Source organism: Saccoglossus kowalevskii, chromosome 11 (assembly GCF_978046115.1).
Source record: "Saccoglossus kowalevskii chromosome 11, keSacKowa6.1, whole genome shotgun sequence".
Classification (NCBI taxonomy): domain Eukaryota; kingdom Metazoa; phylum Hemichordata; class Enteropneusta; family Harrimaniidae; genus Saccoglossus; species Saccoglossus kowalevskii.
Genome location: NC_140651.1, coordinates 33,437,320 through 33,460,574, shown reverse-complemented (window position 1 = coordinate 33,460,574; position 23,255 = coordinate 33,437,320). Strand labels below are relative to the sequence as shown.

The window sequence follows — 23,255 nt, the reverse complement described above, 5'->3', positions numbered from 1 at the left end:
ATGCCAAAAAATTCAAAAAATTATCTTCTTAAAAACTGCTTGCTTGTTTGAAAAACAATTCGGCATATAGTATCTCTGTTGATAGCTTCACAAAGTGACTGAAGCAGATTTTTGAAAAATGGCTTCCTTTGGCAGCCATCTTGGATTTAGTAAAAAGTGAAAGTGCGCTATAACTCATGAACAATTTGCCAGATTTAAACCAAAGTTGGCATACAACATCCCTTCAATAAGATGAATATGTGTTCATAAAATATTTCCCATGATTCAAGTGGTTTTGGCGGCCATATTGAATTTATCAAAAAATTGCAAAAAACCTCAAAAAATTATCTTCTTAAAAACTGCTTGTTTGTTTGACAATCAATTTAGCATATAGTATCTCTGTTGATAGCTCTACAAAGTTACTGTAGCAGATTTTCGAAAAATGGCTTCTTTTGGCAGACATCTTGGATTTAGTAAAAAGTGAAAGTACACTATAACTTATGAACATTTGCCAGATTTAAACAAAACTTGGCATACAACATCCGCTCAATGAGATGATTATGTGTTCATGGAAATATTTCCCATGATTCAAGTGGTTTTGGCGGCCATGTTGAATTTATCACAAAAATTCAAAAAACCTCAAAAAATTATGTTGTTAAAAACTGCTTTCTTGTTTGAAAAGCAATTCAGCATATAGTATCTCTGTTGATAGCTCTACAATGTTACTGAAGCAGATTTTCGAAAAATGGCTTCCTTTTGCAGCCATCTTGGATTTAGTAAAAAGTGAAAGCACGCTATTACTTATGAACGATTTGCCAGATTTAAACAAAACTTGGCATACAACATCTGCTCAATGAGATGATTATGTGTTCATGGAAATATTTCCCATGATTCAAGTGGTTTTGGCGGCCATGTTGAATTTATCACAAAAATTCAAAAAACCTCAAAAAAATTATCTTCTTAAAAACTGCTTGCTTGGTTGACAATCAATTTAGCATATAGTATCTCTGTTGATAGCTCTACAAAGGTACTGAAGCAGATTTTTGAAAAATGGCTTCCTTTGGCAGCCATCTTGGATTTAGTGAAAAGTGAAATTACGCTATAAATTATGAACAATTTTCCAGATTTCGACAAAACTTGGCATACAACATCCACTCAATAAGATGATTATGTGTTCATAAAAATATTTCCCATGACTCAAGTGGTTTTGGCGGCCATCTTCAATTTATCACAAAAATGCCAAAAACCTCAAGAAATTATTATCTTAAAAACTGCTTGCTTGTTTGACAATCTATTTAGCATATAGTATCTCTGTTGATAGCTCTACAAAGTTACTGAAGCCGATTTTCGAAAAATGGCTTCCTTTGGCAGCCATCTTGGATTTAGTAAAAAAGTGAAAGTACGCTATAACTTATGAACGATTTGCCAGATTTAAACAAAACTTGGCATACAACATCCGCTCAATGAGATGATTATGTGTTCATGAAAATATTTCCCATGATTCAAGTGGTTTTGGCGGCCATGTTGAATTTATCACAAAAATTCAAAAAACCTCAAAAAATTATCTTGTTAAAAACTGCTTCCTTGTTTGAAAAGCAATTTAGCATATAGTATCTCTGTTGATAGCTCTACAAAGTTACTAAAGTAGATTATCGAAAAATGGCTTCCTTTGGCAGCCATCTTGGATTTAGTAAAAGAGAAAAAGTTCTATAACTCATGAACTATTTGTCCTTGCATTAAGTTTATCATATTCCTGTGAAATCAAATCCATATGTTGTGTAGTTTGTCTGCTATCTTTCATTCTAGACATGAAACATTCGTCAAATAATCACATCGAGCAAGTGCAATTTGCCATGAGCCACGCAGGCTCGAAACCCGTCATCGCTGCTATGCAGCTATATTTTGTTTTATTTTTGTTGTACAGATCACTATCTTCAATCTGTTCAACCAAATGAAAAGATGAATTTGACAAAATCCATTCCTAACTCGTTCAACCTTGTTCAACCACGTTCAACCTGTTCAACCAAATGAAAAGATGAATTTGACAAAATCCATTCCTAACTCGTTCAACCTTGTTCAACCACGTTCAACCTGTTCAACCAAATGAAAAGATGAATTTGACAAAATCCATTCCAAACTCGTTCAACCTTGTTCAACCACGTTCAACCTGTTCAACCAAATGAAAAGATGAATTTGACAAAATCCATTCCAAACTCGTTCAACCTTGTTCAACCTTGTTCAACCACGTTCAACCTGTTCAACCAAATGAAAAGATGAATTTGACAAAATCCATTCCAAACTTGTTCAACCTCGTTCAACCTTGTTCAACCACGTTCAACCTGTTCAACCAAATGAAAAGATGAATTTGACAAAATCCATTCCAAACTTGTTCAACCTCGTTCAACCTTGTTCAACCACGTTCAACCTGTTCAACCAAATGAAAAGATGAATTTGACAAAATCCATTCCAAACTTGTTCAACCTCGTTCAACCTTGTTCAACCACGTTCAACCTGTTCAACCAAATGAAAAGATGAATTTGACAAAATCCATTCCAAACTTGTTCAACCTCGTTCAACCTTGTTCAACCACGTTCAACCTGTTCAACCAGATGAAAAGATGAATTTGACAAAATCCATTCCTAACTTGTTCAACCTCGTTCAACCTTGTTCAACCACGTTCAACCTGTTCAACCAAATGAAAAGATGAATTTGACAAAATCCATTCCAAACTCGTTCAACCTTGTTCAACCTTGTTCAACCACGTTCAACCTGTTCAACCAAATGAAAAGATGAATTTGACAAAATCCATTCCAAACTTGTTCAACCTCGTTCAACCTTGTTCAACCACGTTCAACCTGTTCAACCAAATGAAAAGATGAATTTGACAAAATCCATTCCAAACTTGTTCAACCTCGTTCAACCTTGTTCAACCACGTTCAACCTGTTCAACCAAATGAAAAGATGAATTTGACAAAATCCATTCCAAACTTGTTCAACCTCGTTCAACCTTGTTCAACCACGTTCAACCTGTTCAACCAAATGAAAAGATGAATTTGACAAAATCCATTCCAAACTTGTTCAACCTCGTTCAACCTTGTTCAACCACGTTCAACCTGTTCAACCAGATGAAAAGATGAATTTGACAAAATCCAATTCATCTTCGTTCAACCTTGTTCAACCATGTTCAGCCTGTTCAACCAAATAAAAAGATGAATTTGACAAAATCCATTCCAAACTCGTTCAACCTCGCTCAACCACGTTCAACCTGTTCAACCAAATGAAAAGATGAATTTGACAAAATCCATTTCAAACTCGTTCAACCACGTTCAACCTGTTCAACCAAATGAAAAGATGAATTTGACAAAATCCAATTCATCTTCGTTCAACTTCGTTCAACCACGTTCAACCTGTTCAACCAAATGAAAAGATGAATTTGACAAAATCCATTCCAAACTCGTTCAACCTTGTTCAACCACGTTCAACCTGTTCAACCAAATGAAAAGATGAATTTGACAAAATCTAATTCATCTTCATTCAACCTCGTTCAACCACGTTCAACCAGTTGAAAAGATGAATTTGACAAAATCTAATTCATCTTCATTCAACCTCGTTCAACCACGTTCAACCAAATGAAAAGATGAATTTGACAAAATCCAATTCATCTTCGTTCAACCTCATTCAACCTTGTTCAACCACGTTCAACCTGTTCAACCAAATGAAAAGATGAATTTGACAAAATCCATTTCAAACTCGTTCAACCACGTTCAACCTGTTCAAGCAAAAGAAAAGATGAATTTGACAAAATCCAATTCATCTTCGTTCAACCTCGTTCAACCATGTTCAACCTGTTCAACCAAATGAAAAGTTGAATTTGACAAAATCCATTCCAAACTCGTTCAACCACGTTCAACCTGTTCAACCAGATGAAAAGATGAATTTGACAAAATCCATTCCAAACAAATAAATGAAGTGGGTATGTATAAAGCTGTGACTTTAATTAACAGATTATAACTGGTGGTGTCCCAGCTGCATTTGGAACCAAAAACAAAACTATCGAAACAATAATGTTAAGCATGGCTACTGCCATACACAGGTGACTAAAATGATCTAAATCAAAGTCAATTATAATAAAAACATAACCAGTAAGAGTAAGAGTACTACAAATAGTGTACCTGACGTCTACAAAAACCACCTCACCCATTGCTTCTAAACGTGCCCACCTAGTGTCTCTCCCCCATTTCAATTGTTTATACCCTCTTTGTGTGATTGCAGTTATTTGGAGGGGCATGTTAAATTACATTTGGGCTGGAGTGATAGGGTCATTGTTCAGATTAGTAGTGAGGGAGCCTTTAGGAACTTTTTTTTCCCCCCAACTTTCCCTATCATGGCTTTAACATACAACCCTACAATTTTTTTTTCAAATTTTAATATGCAAATAAGGTATTCTCAAACTGGCCAATGATATCCGAGTCCCGAGCTGCTGCAGATCAGCCCGACAGAGGAGGAGATCCATGGTTGTAATGTTTGGTCACCTCCAGAGAAGACAGAGTGGGGGATCTGTGGCTGTAATGTTTGGTTACCTCCACAGTAGGCAGAGTGGGGGATCTGTGGCTGTAATGTTTGGTTACCTCCACAGTAGGCAGAGTAGGGGATCCATGTTTGGTTACCTCATGAAAGGGAAAGGTGAAAGATGGCATTTCTCAACCAATTAGAATTAGTATAAAGAGCCATTCACTACGTTCAATTACCCACCATAGACTCTTTGAACTGTAGGCATTAATCAGCGATTCTGCCGATGACGGAGAGATAGAATCTAGGTCAGGGGAAGCCCCATGACCCCAAGATTCTCTATCCCTTACGTCACGAACCATGTGACCGAGGCCATATGGCAGTGCCATAGACGGCTGTACAATCACTCTTTCTTTCATCTCAGCCTTGTCGGGAATGATTCTGAGCGGATCTGCCTGGCTTTTTTGCTTTTTCCTGTCCGGGTTTCTAGCTTGAGTTGTTGCCGCTGGGCGGCATTCGACATTCTTACTGGTAGGATAAGTTTATCTTGTCTTCTTTACCCTTGTGTCGTTTTCCCCTTTGTGTGTAATATTTTTTTTTCCACAACAAAGAAATTAAAACCCGGCACCACTACGTAACCACTTGTCGGTTTCGTGGTGGCACCTTTTACTACTGTAATTCGCTTCCCTCATGCATGTCGTCTTTATTTTATGCTTGATCTTTATATTTAGAAATGAATAAAAGTAATGACAACACATGGGTCTCCTTGTGTTTCGAGTCGACTGTGCAGTGGTTATATTCAGAATATAAACACTTTATCTGAGCAGGCTGCCAACGTCCTGGCCAGGGCGAACAGGGATTCTACCAACGCGGCCTACATTTCTAGGTTGCGAGCATATACTGATTAGTGTAGCGGAAGAGAGATTGGCCAGGTAGCAGGCTCCTTCGTCCACCTGTTTGACGAAGTGGGTTTGCCCCACGCAGCGATCGTTGGCTACAGGTCGGCCTTGTCCCCCACCATTGAGAACGCACGGGAACAAGACTAGCCGATTGTCCTATTATTAGGAGACTATTTACTGCTTTCCAGACGCCAAGACCCATACAAGGGAACCGCCCAACTCGGACTTGTTGGCTGTGTTGTCTGCTCTAAGCAGAGCGCCCTTTGAGCCTCTCTGATAAGTACCACTCAAATTTTTCAACGTGGAAAATAGTCTTCCTACTGGCCCTCGCATCAGGTAGGCATCGACCAGAGCTGGGGGCATTGTCCTTCTCGGATGATGTACCGCCGTTATGGACAATCAAGTTGTGCGGAAGACACGAATCGGGTTTCTCGCCTAGAACCAAATCCCAGGACACGATCCTCACCTGATTGTTATCCCTCGGCTGTCAAATTTTGTCTGACCGGAGGGTCAGGAGGAATTGCTTCTCTGCCCGGTTCGAGCACGGAGTTGCTACCAAACCGTACTAAAGGTTCAGGACGGGGTGCCAGGCACATGTCTTTGTGTTACGGCCAAGGCAGGCAGGATAGGCCGGCCTCCCCAATTTCCATAACCAGGTGGTTTACTGCGTCTGTATTAGAGTTCTATAATACTTTAACTTCCTCGACACAGAGCTTGCAGAGACACCAAGTACGAGCGCACAAGGTCTGTACGATTGCCAACTCACTGGTGCTAGCGTCAGGTGCCCCCCTCGAGCATACACGGAGGGCAGGCTTCTGAAGAAAGTAGAACGTCGTTATCAACTACCACCTAACAGACACCGTATCCATTGAGGAAGGTCTCTTTAGGTTGGATCCCATCGTAGCGGGTCAGTCTTGGTTTGCTGACCCAGCCCGAATGACCACAAGGGTCCCTGCGCATAGGCAATAAGGCAGTCTCAGAATGTTATGCAGACATATTTCTCTACCGTCAGCACTCCCCTGGAAGCTCCCAGGTCCCACTTTGTGGCCTATGCCCTCATGCATAACTGTTTCTGTCTTTACTTCGAAAGCATACTCTCCCCAGATTTGGGTTGGGGTCTAGCTTTCTCTGGCACACCGAACCCTGTCATCGTAGCAGCATTTTGGCTTCTTGCTCCAGGGACAGCACAGGCAAGGTAAGACACCACCTTTTTTTGGGCCTTAACCAGGGTGGTGAGTGATTATTGTATTACATCCCGGACTGGGAAAAGACTTTCATCATTTTTCTGTTTGCTCGGAAAACCCGTCGCAGCGGAAAAAATAGTCATTTTGACTGACCGGAGTCTATGGTGGGAATGAACTATGTGAATAGGCGGGTTCGCTGAACCCTCTGCCTAATTTAGCACGAGTTATAATTGGTTCCTGATCTTATTGAACAGGATTTCTATTTAGTAGCTGTAACATGCGATCATATATTAAAAATGATCAGACCTGATTTTATGAATGTTATTAGTACATAAATTAGAGATGCTGATCTATTTATTCCAGAACATTTTACAGCCAGCATTTCGTTATCCATAATGCCACGAGCAGTTACAGCGAATACAAGCAAGATTCATATGAGAAGTTTGCAAACTCCTGAGGAAAGTCCCTATGAACATAGCAATATAGCAAGGACTGTAAAATGATCTACTGTTTTGAAAACGATTTGCTACATTTCTTCCATTATATACATAGGTTTTCTCCCGTAAATTACAAAAATGTAAAAGTTTCAAAAATGACTAATGTTCCTAAAATGCCTGATGTGCAAGCCTTCCAAGCACAAAGTCTGTAAACAGTTGGTAAACTTTAAAATTTCAAAGGTTCGAAAATCATAGTAAATTTTAGACACTTTTTGTTCATAAATTTAGTTTTCAATATGCCCTGCATCATACAGATATACATGTTAGATATTTAATGTTTGATTCAAATATGTCAAACATGAATATGTCAAACATGAATATGTCAAACATTTTGTTTGAAGCCTTTGACATGTCAAGTGATATGTCTCCTGTAATTTAATCTTACAAATAGTCCAACATATCAAGCAGATTTGTTATTGGGTTGTGATTAAATTTTCAGCATCTTAAGGTGTCATCAACTGACGATTGATATTAAACATTTTCCATCAGGATTAGTCCCTTGAGTTGTTTCCTCTAGTCCCTTATTTGGATTTTATTGAATGGCTACATTACTCATGTTACCACTGCAACTTGAACATTTTGTGTTAAATAAAATATCCATCTCTGTACCTTCCTAGTTTAGTTGTCTTTAGCATGCCCTCAAAAAAGAATTCAAACAGCATTACATGACAATATTTATTGCAGCTAAGACCATAATAACTTATCTGGTACTTGATAAATGATCATCAGTTGTCTGTCCTGTTGAGCTCTGAATATTTGTTGCAAAGTGAAATAAAACTGATGAACATACAGAACACTGACATGTCCAACAAAATATGGAGTGAATAGATGAACATTGCTGTCACTGCATTGTTCAAACATTTTATTATGAAACATATACATTTATATTTAATAAGTTGTAATAATTTCTGTACCATCGGATGTGGATGTGTTATCTTCTATAGACAGGCTGATCCGTTAAAAGCTAATATGGAAAGTTAATTTGATTAATTAATTACATGTTTCAGGTGATCTGACACAGATGAAGCGGCTTTGTAAAGGAGACCGCATTCTTCCTGATGATGTTTTAGAAGCAATAACAAATGCTAACGATTTATTTCCTCGTCTAAAGGGTGATGGCCCATGGACTAAAAATGATGTGGAGTTTTTAGTGGATTTGTTGACTAAATCAGATCGTGTTGACCTGGCAACTGAACTTCAGCAATACTGGAGTACGTTAAAAGGCAAGTATGATGGGTCACATGACCCATTTACGAGCAGAGAATTGTATCAGCAAACCATTGACTGTGGTGATGTGTGTTGTAGAATACTGTAAAACATATCTTTTTAACTAGTATGTATTTTAGCTAATCTGTAATTGGCTAATTCAAGATACATTATTATGCATCTGTCATCGTAACGCCATGCCGTAATTTTGCGGTATTTTACGGTATATTTTCATCCAACTATATAAGGAAATGTGAATTCCAAATATGGAATGATTATGCACGTAAGCGTCCTCTAATAATAAAAACAAACATGGCTGCCATTAGGGTTTGACCGGACTCCGCACAAAGAAGTTTTTGATTTCAGCATTCGCATGATGTATTCTTGGAAGGAAAAGATGTATAATGATAAGGTTATTATGAGGATAACTCAAAGTATGCACTCAGACAGTACAACCTCTGCTGCACGTTGGTCGATAGCTTCGCTGTACTGTTTTCGCACTTAATACCTAAATCCAGTCCGGAGTCATATTTCACAATCCTTTGGGCCAATTCCGTTCATACTTTGCATGTGCCTAGTACTTTATGTGGGACATATGCACATGCAGTGGTTTAGCGATTTGATTCAAAATGACCGACTGGCAGCCATGTTTTTTGAAAATGTTGTATTTTGGACATGCTTTGTCAGTTTTATTTCAAACTTAGTACATAGATTATACATGTTAGGATACATGTCCATGACAATTTCTTGCAATCAGATCAAAGATGCCCGAATGACATCTGTTTTCTATTTTTGGCCATATTACTATTTCTGTGTCATCCATGTATCATTTTCATTGATATTTAGTATTTCATAAATGGATACATGTACATGTCAATTCAATTTGATCAAATATGGCTGATTTTAATTCTCTAATTTCCATGAATATTTTTGTCATTAATTGCTTTGATATTATATATACTACATAGGTACTACAGGTAGACCTGTCTCAGATTTGTTCATTTCGTGATGATTTTGTTCTTCAATTATCTAATTTTACTGAATATTTTTGATAAAAAGTTGTATTTTCAAATTTTTGTTGAAAACAGCAAGTCTGATAGCTTTAATACTATACATATTGTTCATTTTCTGATGATACCTTCTGTTCTTTAATTGAAATGTGCATTGATAACAGCAGAGCTATCTCAGCCGACAGGCTGCTAGTTTAAAATGTGATAACTTGGACATGCTTTCACTTGTTTTTCTTTGCTATGACTTAAACCGGAGGGGTCGTCACGCAACACGTGTTCGAATTTGATGTAAATAAACAATCTGTTGGGACTCAAGTTTCAAGGACACACTTGCGACAACCCCTCCACTTTAATATGACTAGCACGCACAAAGAGAACTTTCAAAAATTTAACGGGGACTGTGTCATTTTCAATGACTTGTTTTGTACTGAATTCAAAGTCTGTATGAACTGTCAGAAATACTCCCTTACTAAAAGTAATGAAGGTCAAATATTCAAACTGAATTGTTACTGAAGAATAACTATTTCTTTGTTTAATTTTAGGTGATGACAGCAGTGCAAACTCTGTGTTGACACAGCCTTTACCTCCCACCCGAAGACCTTCTGAATCTCCAGGCAAGTGCATAGTTATTCTGTATACAGCAATGCACAACCTATTCTCATCAATGCAATCAAGGCCATGAATGTCTTAGCTGTATATTTTGAGGTGTAGACTGGTTGTATGCAAGTCTCACAGCTGTCTATATTGAGACTAGATGGGTGTATGCAAGTCTCACAGCTGTCTGTATTGAGGGTGTAGACTGGTTGTATGCAAGTCTCACAGCTGTCTATATTGAGGGTGTAGACTGGTTGTATTCAAGTCTCACAGCTGTCTATATTGAGGGTGTAGACTGGTTGTATGCAAGTCTCACAGCTGTCTATATTGAGGGTGTAGACTGGTTGTATGCAAGTCTCACAGCTGTCTATATTGAGGGTGTAGACTGGTTGTATTCAAGTCTCACAGCTGTCTATATTGAGGGTGTAGACTGGTTGTATGCAAGTCTCACAGCTGTCTACATTGAGGGTGTAGACTGGTTGTATTCAAGTCTCACAGCTGTCTATATTGAGGGTGTAGACTGGTTGTATGCAAGTCTCACAGCTGTCTATATTGAGGGTGTAGACTGGTTGTATTCAAGTCTCACAGCTGTCTATATTGAGGGTGTAGACTGGTTGTATGCAAGTCTCACAGCTGTCTATATTGAGGGTGTAGACTGGTTGTATTCAAGTCTCACAGCTGTCTATATTGAGGGTGTAGACTGGTTGTATGCAAGTCTCACAGCTGTCTATATTGAGGGTGTAGACTGGTTGTATTCAAGTCTCACAGCTGTCTATATTGAGGGTGTAGACTGGTTGTATGCAAGTCTCACAGCTGTCTATAGTGAGGGTGTAGACTGGTTGTATGCAAGTCTCACAGCTGTCTGTATTGAGACTGTAGACTGATTGTATGCAAGTCTCACAGCTGTCTATATTGAGGGTGTAGACTGGTTGTATACAAGTCTCATAGCTGTCTATATTGAGGGTGTAGACTGGTTGTATGCAAGTCTCACAGCTGACTATAATTTTATTTATAAGACCATCTAAAAATACATAAACTGCTCGTTATGTCAATTGTTGACTTTGTAGTAAATATTCCTAGCTTGATTACCAAAAATACTGTCATTTCTCTGATTTGTTTGAACAGTGGTGTCTTTAATAGAGTTTACTACATATGATGTCACAGGCTATAATGACATATCTTACTCTTACAGACTATGACGTGTTTCTAACATACACTGAATCAGACAAAGAAAAGTTTGTGGACCCTTTATCGATGGCGTTGAAGTCTAGCGGATGCAGTGTCTATATAGATTGCCGCAATTCACTACCGACTGATGAAGTTAAACTCACTAATATTTTAATAAAAAGTAAAATTTTGGTCTTTGTTATTAGTGAAAGTGTGCTGTCTTGTGGTTTTTGGACAAGACAGGAATTGGGAAGTTACTTACAGCTTGGTATCCCTGTGTATCCATTTTGGTTGGGTGTTACACGAGAACAAGTCAAGAAACTCTCTCCATATTTGGCAGGGGTTTTGGCTGAGAGATATGGTGAAGCTGATCCACTAACTGAACAGGATTTTGTACAGTTTGCCCAAAAAATCAAAGACAAAGTTGATACCTTGTAATTTTATCATTATCGTGCATGTACTATGAAATATGTATGGTGACTTTTACTGTAAATTCTTGTTGCCAAGCTAGTTCCATGCTGATCGTCATGCCTGGTTGCCATTATGGTTGCCAAGCTAGTTCCATGTTGTGTACTTAAATCTCTCAAAATGTGGATATATCTATGTGTGTAACACTGCTATATTCCGAGCAATTTTGTAGCTTTGTATGTCAATTATGCACACCAGATTTGCACTCATGGAAACAATACATTATGTCTACTGTAATCACCAGATAATACCATGGATACTTTGTTTTCAGATGAAGTATACATTGTCATGTATCGATGTTGTAGTGACATGTTTGTTTCAATTTAACCTTTTCATCACCAGTTCCCTCTTTTCATCACAAATTTTGGACGAAAATAGCCAAATTTTTTGAGTGAAAGTTGGCTTCAAAATTAGGGTTCCATTCCAGAAATATTGAAGAATATTAGAAAAAAGTGCAGACAAATTTGGGCGAGAAAGTTTGGTGGTGAAAAAGTTAAATTTCATTTGTCAATATCTAACAGGGTCAACATAGCTTACAATGAATTTATTATCTAGTTCATGTAAAGATTTGTCATCTATACCTACACTTGTTGGGTGTGTTGTTCTTTTATTCAACATTGTTTACATCAAGTATAATTGTCTTAAGTTTGCCATTCATCTCCGAAATAATATTTGCTCAGAAAAAACACAGCAACATTGCTTGTTACTTATCAATACTAAGCTAAAATATATTGTATGTTATACAATATGGAACCAAATCCTATAAATATTCTGTATCCTTTTATTAAATAAGTTTTTGTGAAATTTTTTAAGTAGTACAGTGAGCTGATATTGTATGTCAATCTATTTTGGTCTTTCTTCTTTTCATGTCAAACCAAGCATTTTGATTTCCTGATGATTTCCTTTTCAAAACTACAGAATGAAATTCATGGTGTTGAAGTATCCAACCATAGATATTTACATATACATGTAGTATACGCTAAAATACTTTATTTTCACTCGGAATTTAATTTCACTCTTTTTGCTGGTGTGGCGAATATACCTTTTCCCCTATATTTTACATTCACAGTATTTTACAGTATATAATGATGTTAGAGTTGGTAATATTGTGAAAGTAAAATAATTTGTTTAATTCCATATTAAGTGAAATTTATTAAAAAAAAATACTTTGACTTACAATTGTAACACCACATCTGACCTACAATTGTAACACCACATCTGACCTACAATTGTAACACCACATCTGACCTACAATTGTAACACCACATCTGACTTACAATTGTAACACCACATCTGACTTACAATTGTAACACCACATCTGACCTACAATTGTAACACCACATCTGACCTACAATTGTAACACCACATCTGACCTACAATTGTAACACCACATCTGACCTACAATACACACAGTTCCTGTGACAACTGACCTTTAAATGAACTTGCTTGAAACTGAAATATTAGACAAATATTTTAATCACATTTGAAGTTGTTGGTTTTTCTATTACAGCGTCCTCTGTTTCCATTTTATAAGGTACTTCATGCATAAGATGTGTTGAAGTCAATAAACAGTGCCCTCTATGTATTGATGAGCCAATACAATGCGTTTAATATTTTACACCTAAGTATTTGTATGTTTTTTAACTTTTTCTACTTTTATGAAAAAATATATTGTAAAACAGGCATATTATAGTAAATATATTCTGCATTTGCTCAGTTTTGTAAAATCCTGTACAACTGGGAAAAAGTTTTTTTTAGTGAATGAGATGATTTAATATCAAGGTGAATATTTTAATAGGATTAATTATATGAATAAGTGTAATGTGTTGTAATAAATTCCTATTGTAATCTCTAGTAATTATGCGACTCATCAATATACCCCCCCCCCCCCCCCTTCAAGAAATTGTTTCCTGGCCTCTTTCTAAAAATGAAAGTGATGCACGCTCAGGTGCTTCCGCCGCATGACCTCAGGCTGCAAAAGCTGTACCCAGTTCATATAAAAGAACAAGAAAGTCAATTTGCCCATGTGTTAGCATTGAATTACCAACGACAGGCACATTCCCACCCTCGTTTCTAATCCCATGTCTTAGCATTGAATTACCAATGACAGGCACATTTCCACCCTCGTTTCTAATCCCATGTCTTAGCATTGAATTACCAATGACAGGCACATTTCCACCCTCGTTTCTAATCCCATGTCTTAGCATTGAATTACCAATGACAGGCACATTTCCACCCTCGTTTCTAATCCCATGTCTTAGCATTGAATTACCAATGACAGGCACATTCCCACCCTCGTTTCTAATCCCTTGTGTTAGCATTGAATTACCAATGACAGGCACATTCCCACCCTCGTTTCTAATCCCTTGTGTTAGCATTGAATTACCAACGACAGGCACATTTCCACCCTCGTTTCTAATCCCATGTGTTAGCATTGAATTACCAATGACAGGCACATTCCCACCCTCGTTTCTAATCCCATGTCTTAGCATTGAATTACCAATGACAGGCACATTCCCACCCTCGTTTCTAATCCCTTGTGTTAGCATTGAATTACCAATGACAGGCACATTCCCACCCTCGTTTCTAATCCCTTGTGTTAGCATTGAATTACCAATGACAGGCACATTCCCACCCTCGTTTCTAATCCCTTGTGTTAGCATTGAATTACCAATGACAGGCACATTCCCACCCTCGTTTCTAATCCCTTGTGTTAGCATTGAATTACCAATGACAGGCACATTCCCACCCTCGTTTCTAATCCCTTGTGTTAGCATTGAATTACCAACGACAGGCACATTCCCACCCTCGTTTCTAATCCCATGTCTTAGCATTGAATTACCAATGACAGGCACATTCCCACCCTCGTTTCTAATCCCATGTGTTAGCATTGAATTACCAATGACAGGCACATTCCCACCCTCGTTTCTAATCCCTTGTGTTAGCATTGAATTACCAATGACAGGCACATTCCCACCCTCGTTTCTAATCCCTTGTGTTAGCATTGAATTACCAATGACAGGCACATTCCCACCCTCGTTTCTAATCCCTTGTGTTAGCATTGAATTACCAATGACAGGCACATTCCCACCCTCGTTTCTAATCCCTTGTCTTAGCATTGAATTACCAATGACAGGCACATTCCCACCCTCGTTTCTAATCCCTTGTGTTAGCATTGAATTACCAATGACAGGCACATTCCCACCCTCGTTTCTAATTCCATGTCTTAGCGTTGAATTACCAATGACAGGCACATTTCCACACTCGTTTCTAATCCCATGTCTTAGCATTGAATTACCAATGACAGGCACATTCCCACCCTCGTTTCTAATCCCATGTCTTAGCATTGAATTACCAATGACAGGCACATTCCCACCCTCGTTTCTAATCCCTTGTGTTAGCATTGAATTACCAATGACAGGCACATTCCCACCCTCGTTTCTAATCCCATGTCTTAGCATTGAATTACCAATGACAGGCACATTCCCACCCTCGTTTCTAATCCCTTGTGTTAGCATTGAATTACCAACGACAGGCACATTCCCACCCTCGTTTCTAATCCCATGTCTTAGCATTGAATTACCAATGACAGGCACATTCCCACCCTCGTTTCTAATCCCTTGTGTTAGCATTGAATTACCAATGACAGGCACATTCCCACCCTCGTTTCTAATCCCATGTCTTAGCATTGAATTACCAATGACAGGCACATTCCCACCCTCGTTTCTAATCCCTTGTGTTAGCATTGAATTACCAATGACAGGCACATTCCCACCCTCGTTTCTAATCCCTTGTGTTAGCATTGAATTACCAACGACAGGCACATTCCCACCCTCGTTTCTAATCCCTTGTGTTAGCATTGAATTACCAATGACAGGCACATTTCCACCCTCGTTTCTAATCCCATGTGTTAGCATTGAATTACCAACGACAGGCACATTCCCACCCTCGTTTCTAATCCCTTGTGTTAGCATTGAATTACCAATGACAGGCACATTCCCACCCTCGTTTCTAATCCCTTGTGTTAGCATTGAATTACCAATGACAGGCACATTCCCACCCTCGTTTCTAATCCCTTGTGTTAGCATTGAATTACCAATGACAGGCACATTCCCACCCTCGTTTCGAATCCCTTGTGTTAGCATTGAATTACCAATGACAGGCACATTCCCACCCTCGTTTCTAATCCCTTGTGTTAGCATTGAATTACCAATGACAGGCACATTCCCACCCTCGTTTCTAATCCCTTGTGTTAGCATTGAATTACCAACGACAGGCACATTCCCACCCTCGTTTCTAATCCCTTGTGTTAGCATTGAATTACCAATGACAGGCACATTCCCACCCTCGTTTCTAATCCCATGTCTTAGCATTGAATTACCAATGACAGGCACATTCCCACCCTCGTTTCTAATCCCTTGTGTTAGCATTGAATTACCAATGACAGGCACATTCCCACCCTCGTTTCTAATCCCTTGTGTTAGCATTGAATTACCAATGACAGGCACATTCCCACCCTCGTTTCTAATCCCATGTCTTAGCATTGAATTACCAATGACAGGCACATTCCCACCCTCGTTTCTAATCCCTTGTGTTAGCATTGAATTACCAACGACAGGCACATTCCCACCCTCGTTTCTAATCCCTTGTGTTAGCATTGAATTACCAATGACAGGCACATTCCCACCCTCGTTTCTAATCCCTTGTGTTAGCATTGAATTACCAATGACAGGCACATTCCCACCCTCGTTTCTAATCCCTTGTGTTAGCATTGAATTACCAATGACAGGCACATTCCCACCCTCGTTTCTAATCCCATGTCTTAGCATTGAATTACCAATGACAGGCACATTCCCACCCTCGTTTCTAATCCCTTGTGTTAGCATTGAATTACCAACGACAGGCACATTCCCACCCTCGTTTCGAATCCCTTGTGTTAGCATTGAATTACCAATGACAGGCACATTCCCACCCTCGTTTCTAATCCCTTGTGTTAGCATTGAATTACCAATGACAGGCACATTCCCACCCTCGTTTCTAATCCCTTGTGTTAGCATTGAATTACCAATGACAGGCACATTCCCACCCTCGTTTCTAATCCCATGTCTTAGCATTGAATTACCAATGACAGGCACATTCCCACCCTCGTTTCTAATCCCTTGTGTTAGCATTGAATTACCAACGACAGGCACATTCCCACCCTCGTTTCTAATCCCATGTCTTAGCATTGAATTACCAATGACAGGCACATTCCCACCCTCGTTTCTAATCCCTTGTGTTAGCATTGAATTACCAATGACAGGCACATTCCCACCCTCGTTTCTAATTGTGTTAGCATTGAATTACCTATGACAGGCATATTCCCACCCTCGTTTCTAATTGTGTTAGCATTGAATTACCAATGACAGGCACATTCCCACCCTCGTTTCTAATTGTGTTAGCATTGAATTACCTATGACAGGCACATTTCCACCCTCGTTTCTAATCCCATGTCTTAGCATTGAATTACCAATGACAGGCACATTCCCACCCTCGTTTCTAATCCCATGTCTTAGCATTGAATTACCAATGACAGGCACATTCCCACCCTCGTTTCTAATCCCTTGTGTTAGCATTGAATTACCAACGACAGGCACATTCCCACCCTCGTTTCTAATCCCATGTCTTAGCATTGAATTACCAATGACAGGCACATTCCCACCCTCGTTTCTAATCCCTTGTGTTAGCATTGAATTACCAATGACAGGCACATTCCCACCCTCGTTTCTAATTGTGTTAGCATTGAATTACCTATGACAGGCATATTCCCACCCTCGTTTCTAATTGTGTTAGCATTGAATTACCAATGACAGGCACATTCCCACCCTCGTTTCTAATTGTGTTAGCATTGAATTACCAACGACATGCACATTCCCACCCTTGTTTCTAATCCCATGTCTTAGCATTGAATTACCTATGACAGGCACATTCCCACCCTCGTTTCTAATCCCATGTCTTAGCATTGAATTACCAATGACAGGCACATTCCCACCCTCGTTTCTAATCCCTTGTGTTAGCATTGAATTACCAACGACATGCACATTCCCACCCTTGTTTCTAATCCCATGTCTTAGCATTGAATTACCTATGACAGGCAAATTCCCACCCTCGTTTCTAATCCCATGTCTTAGCATTGAATTACCGACAGGCACATTCCCACCCTCGTTTCGAATCCCACGTGTTAGCATTGAATTACCGACAGGCACATTCCCACCCTCGTTTCTAATTCCATGTCTTAGCATTGAATTACCAACGACAGGCACATTTCCACACTCGTTTCTAATCCCATGTCTTAGCGTTGAATTACCAATGACAGGCACATTCCCACCCTTGTTTCTAATCCCTTGTGTTAGCATTGAATTACCAACGACAGGCACATTCCCACCCTCGTTTCTAATCCCATGTCTTAGCATTGAATTACCAATGACAGGCACATTCCCACCCTCGTTTCTAATCCCTTGTGTTAGCATTGAATTACCAATGACAGGCACATTCCCACCCTCGTTTCTAATCCCTTGTGTTAGCATTGAATTACCAACGACAGGCACATTCCCACCCTCGTTTCTAATCCCTTGTGTTAGCATTGAATTACCAATGACAGGCACATTCCCACCCTCGTTTCTAATCCCTTGTGTTAGCATTGAATTACCAACGACAGGCACATTTCCACCCTCGTTTCTAATCCCATGTCTTAGCATTGAATTACCAATGACAGGCACATTCCCACCCTCGTTTCTAATCCAATGTCTTAGCATTGAATTACCAACGACAGGCACATTCCCACCCTCGTTTCGAATCCCACGTGTTAGCATTGAATTACCGACAGGCACATTCCCACCCTCATTTCTAATTCCATGTCTTAGCATTGAATTACCGACAGGCACATTCCCACCCTCGTTTCTAATTCCATGTCTTAGCATTGAATTACCAACGACAGGCACATTCCCACTCTCGTTTCTAATCCCTTGTGTTAGCATTGAATTACCTATGACAGGCAAATTCCCACCCTCGTTTCTAATCCCATGTCTTAGCATTGAATTACCAACGACAGGCACATTCCCACCCTCGTTTCGAATCCCACGTGTTAGCATTGAATTACCGACAGGCACATTCCCACCCTCGTTTCTAATCCCATGTCTTAGCATTGAATTACCGACAGGCACATTCCCACCCTCGTTTCTAATTCCATGTCTTAGCATTGAATTACCAACGACAGGCACATTCCCACTCTCGTTTCTAATCCCTTGTGTTAGCATTGAATTACCAACGACAGGCACATTCCCACCCTCGTTTCAAATTAAAAATCAAAGACCGCTTAGAACTTGGGTGCACTGAGAGTATAGGAAGCACATTTAAGATCAACTTTTCAAACAAGCTTGGCAACTAATATTGGTTTGCCATTTAATATGCTCATGGAAAACAATGTGATCCACAGTATCATAAGTTTACATCACAGAAAATAGTTTTGATTGTACAATCAATATGCATTGTTTTCCACATTAAACTACCCTGGCACTCAAATCTGTGGATTACTGCAATGGGATGTGTGCAAATTTGGTCATCAGTAATTTTTAATTTCAAGTCAAAACTAATCAGATTTATATACAAACTCATTGAAATGCATTAGCTTTTAAGATATAGGTGAAAAAGGAGTACCATGCGCAGGACGCTGATCGCGATCGCGATGAAGCTAGCCAGGACATGGATACTATTCACAATGCTCGTTTATTTGGAGCACCACCATCTGTGTCTTATTGGACACCACCACCTGGTCGTAATGATACTCTGGATCATTATATAAGTGTGTGTAGACGAGAAATACATACTATGGCAAAATAGCAATATAACTCGTCAGGAACGTGACGCTCTTAATTCTCTTAAGTCACGACGTGATGAGATTGTTATTAAGCCAGCTGACAAGGGTGGAGCAGTGGTGGTTTGGCGTAGAGATTTGTATCTGGTTGAGGCAGAGAGGCAGTTATCGGATACAGACTCCTACCGGGCATTTGATGTGGATCTCACGAATGAAATACAACGGGAAATAGGTGATGTGGTTAATGGCTATATTGCTAAAGGTGATTTGCCGATAGAAGCCAAAAATCTTATAGTGCGCAGACCACGGACATCAGTCTTTTATCTATTACCTAAGATTCACAAGGTAAACAACCCTGGTAGACCCATTGTCTCAGCATGTAATTGTCCGACTGAGCACATAGCTCGATACTTGGATTCAATGTTGAGACCAATTGTTGCGTCACAGCCTACGTATGTTCAGGATACTAATGATGCACTTAGGAAACTAGAGTTATTTTGTTTCACACCGGATAAACCCAGATTTTTGTTTTCTATGGATGTAAAATCCCTTTATACATCTATCCCGCACACTGATGGACTGTTGGCTTTACAGCATTTTCTGAATAAAAGGGCAGTTAAGGATCCTCCAACGTTTGTGTTGGTGCGCTTAGCGGAATTAGTTTTGAACGGGAATTGCTTTTCTTTTAATGGTAAACATTATATACAGAAACGAGGTGTGGCTATGGGCAGTTGTTTTGGTCCGAGCTATGCATGTTTATTCATGTCATATCAAGAGGAGTTAATTTTTTCGTCCTTTCAAGGCACTAAACCTGAATTTTATGTCAGGTACATTGATGATGGCTTTGGTGCCATGTCTAGCAGTCGGGATGAGTTATTACAGTTCATTGACTTTGTGAAGAACTTTAATCCCGCCATACAATACACACATGAGATATCAGAAATAACACTACCATTTCTCGATATTTCTACTAAGGTAGATGGTGATCGCATTTCTACATCAATCTACACAAAACCTACTGATTCACATTGTTATTTACAGTATGAATCATCACATCCTACTAGACTGAAGGACTCCATACCTTACTCGCAGTTACTCCGGGTACGTCGTATTTGCTGCGATGATACTGATTTCCGTAACCAGGCAAGGATTTTATGTGATTATTTCAGAAAACGGGGTTATCCTCGTAATGTCACTGGGAAAGCATTGGCCAAGGTTGTGTCAATGTCAAGAACTGATTGTATTGGTTCTACGGTTTCCCGTGACAATCAGGATCGTGTAATTTTGGCACTTACATACCATCCTTTAAATGTCAGTATTAAAAACATTATGTACAAACATTTTCACATTTTACAGACCAGTGAGGAGACAAGTTCTACGTTTCCACTAATGCCTACTACTGCCTGGCGCCGTGACACTAATTTAAGGAGGTTATTGGTGCATACGGGTGAAAGGGGAGACCCTGAGAAATATGGTTCTGTCCCGTGTAATCGTCCTAGGTGTAATACTTGTCCTTTTATTACAGACACTAATCGTATATTTGGTCCCAAGGGAGATGTTGAGGTCAAATATCCGTTCAGTTGTATCACTATGAATGTTGTATATTGCATTTCATGTATTAGATGCGGTAAACTTTATATTGGTTCTACAGTTCGTCGACTGGGTGATCGGTTTGCTGAGCATCTACGGCAAACTAGACAGAAAAATCGTTATTATCCGGTTTCACTTCATTTTAATTCTAGTGGACATAATATTACAGATATGTCTATTTCTGGTGTATGTGTTGTCAATGGCAACGAAAATCAGCTCAGGCGTGTCGAGGAGGAAACTATATTCCGCCTTGGAACTAAAGAACCCCATGGTATTAACAAACAGTTCAACTCATTTGTTGAGCTCACTACCTAAGGCGCGTTATTTGTTCTATTGTGGATTTTTTTGTGATTCTAACTTATAGTTCATGCGCGTTCTTACGTTCCTATGTTCTACCTGTACGTTATCACACTTGCTTCTATGCTATCGATAAAGAGCCATTGCTCGAAACGTCTAGCTATTTTTAATAGTTATTTAGGACTACGATTACCAAATATTATCTTCAATATATCATAGGTTGTTAATAGATGGATTTCAACGCAAAACTAATTATATCTGCGCATTGTTCCAGGGCACCTATGTACCAAGTTTCATTACAATGTGACAATTAATTTTTTAAAAATTGGTAGAAAAGCAAAAATTTAACGATGCAAATTGGTTAATAACTAACTAGGTCCTCACATTGTCTTATAGCAATGTCTAGAGATATCGTTGGAAAGTTTTTAAACTGTGCAAATTTTAACATAAAACTAATCAGATCTGTGCTATGTCGCATAGCATTTATGTAGTTTCATTGAAATGTGATTAGTACTTGGGATATCGATGGAAAAGCTGAAAATTTATGAACTACACAAATTAGGTAATTACATTTTTTGTAATATTAAGGTTGTAGTAGAGGTTATTGCTATTGCAATTGCATAGCACATTTCTGAAGTAATATACTGTAGAATACTTTATTTTCACCATTTTCGCTGAAGGGATGATTCCGTGAAAATAAAATCTAGCGAATATATTTTTTTCCCTATATTTCACATTAAAATCATCAAAATTCAGTGAAAATAAATTCCATACAAAACGCCCCAAAAGCCTTTTCAGCAAAAATTAATTCCAGCGAAAATAAAGTATTCTACAGTATTCTTTGAATCCCATCAAGTTAGATATTTATATATTCGTCAATCTGTCCGGAGTGATTTCTCAGAGATGGTTGGACAGATTTTTTTGAAATTTGGTACAAAAACATAGTGGTCAACAATACATGTGCACATCAATTTATTTTCCGAATCGATCAAATATGGCTGACTGGCGACCATTTTAATGCCAAAATGCAGTCAAATTCGGTCCTTGTGTGTCTATCATAATTTCTCGGAGATGGCTTGACCAATTTTGTAGAGACTTATGACAAAGAGACCACCCATACAGATGCACAATGTTCTACTTCTTTGAATGATCAAATATGGCCAACTGGCAGCCATTTTGATTGTTAATCATGGCTTTTGTCTATTAATATTTCTCAGAGATGCCTGGACTGATTTAATGATACTAGGCACAAAGACACACTGGTACAGATGCACATTGATTTATTTTTTTCAAAGAATCAATTAATGAGCTCGTTTGCATATTTAATTACTAACTTGAATTCTTGTTAATATCTTGTGAATGTTCCAAATGAGACCAAACTTGGGAGGGACTTGATTTGTCAATATCAAGACGCTATGCAATATCGAGTTTCAATTTAATTAAACAGCTCATTTGCATATTTAATGAATTTTTGTTAATACATTGTGAACTAATCAAATCTGCGCATATGTTCAGAGCATCTATGTACCAAGTTTCATCAAAATCCAACGAGTGGTTCTTTAGATATCAGTGGAACAGTCATAGAACAGCTAAAAATTAGCTAATTATCATGCAAATTAGGTAATTAACGAGCATGGATTTTCACCAAAACCTAATCAAATCTGCGCATATGTTCAGAGCATCTATGTACCAAGTTTCATCAAAAACCGATGTATGGTTCTTGAGATAGCAGTGGAACAGTCGGACACACATACACTAACTGCAAAGACTCCCATTTTGTGCTTCGCACATGGGAGTCAAAAAGCAAGCCAAATAAACTGCATCTCTACCTTAACAGAAAGCTAACCAGGATTCCACCTCCCGATAAACCTTTAAATTAAACCACTTAAATTTTACGTAAATGACTATTTGAAAAAAAAAAAAAGACTTTGATCACATTTGCTTTACCGAAGACGCCTAAACTAAAACTTGCAATCCTTAATATACTGAATTAACATAAGACA

At 38.7% G+C, this 23,255-nt stretch overlaps 1 protein-coding gene across 1 annotated transcript in view; it reads left to right on the top strand.

Moving 5' to 3' along the window:
• Nucleotides 1-13,371, top strand: part of LOC144353151 (uncharacterized) — a 32,689-nt gene extending 19,318 nt beyond the window's left edge. Inside the window, exons 2-4 of the mRNA XM_085505535.1 lie at nt 8,076-8,291; nt 9,827-9,898; nt 11,071-13,371. Of these exons, the coding sequence (XP_085361661.1) occupies nt 8,076-8,291; nt 9,827-9,898; nt 11,071-11,483 (701 nt within the window). The 3' untranslated portion in view covers nt 11,484-13,371. The remainder of the gene's footprint in view (nt 1-8,075; nt 8,292-9,826; nt 9,899-11,070) is intronic.
• Nucleotides 13,372-23,255: the final 9,884 nt, after the last annotated feature.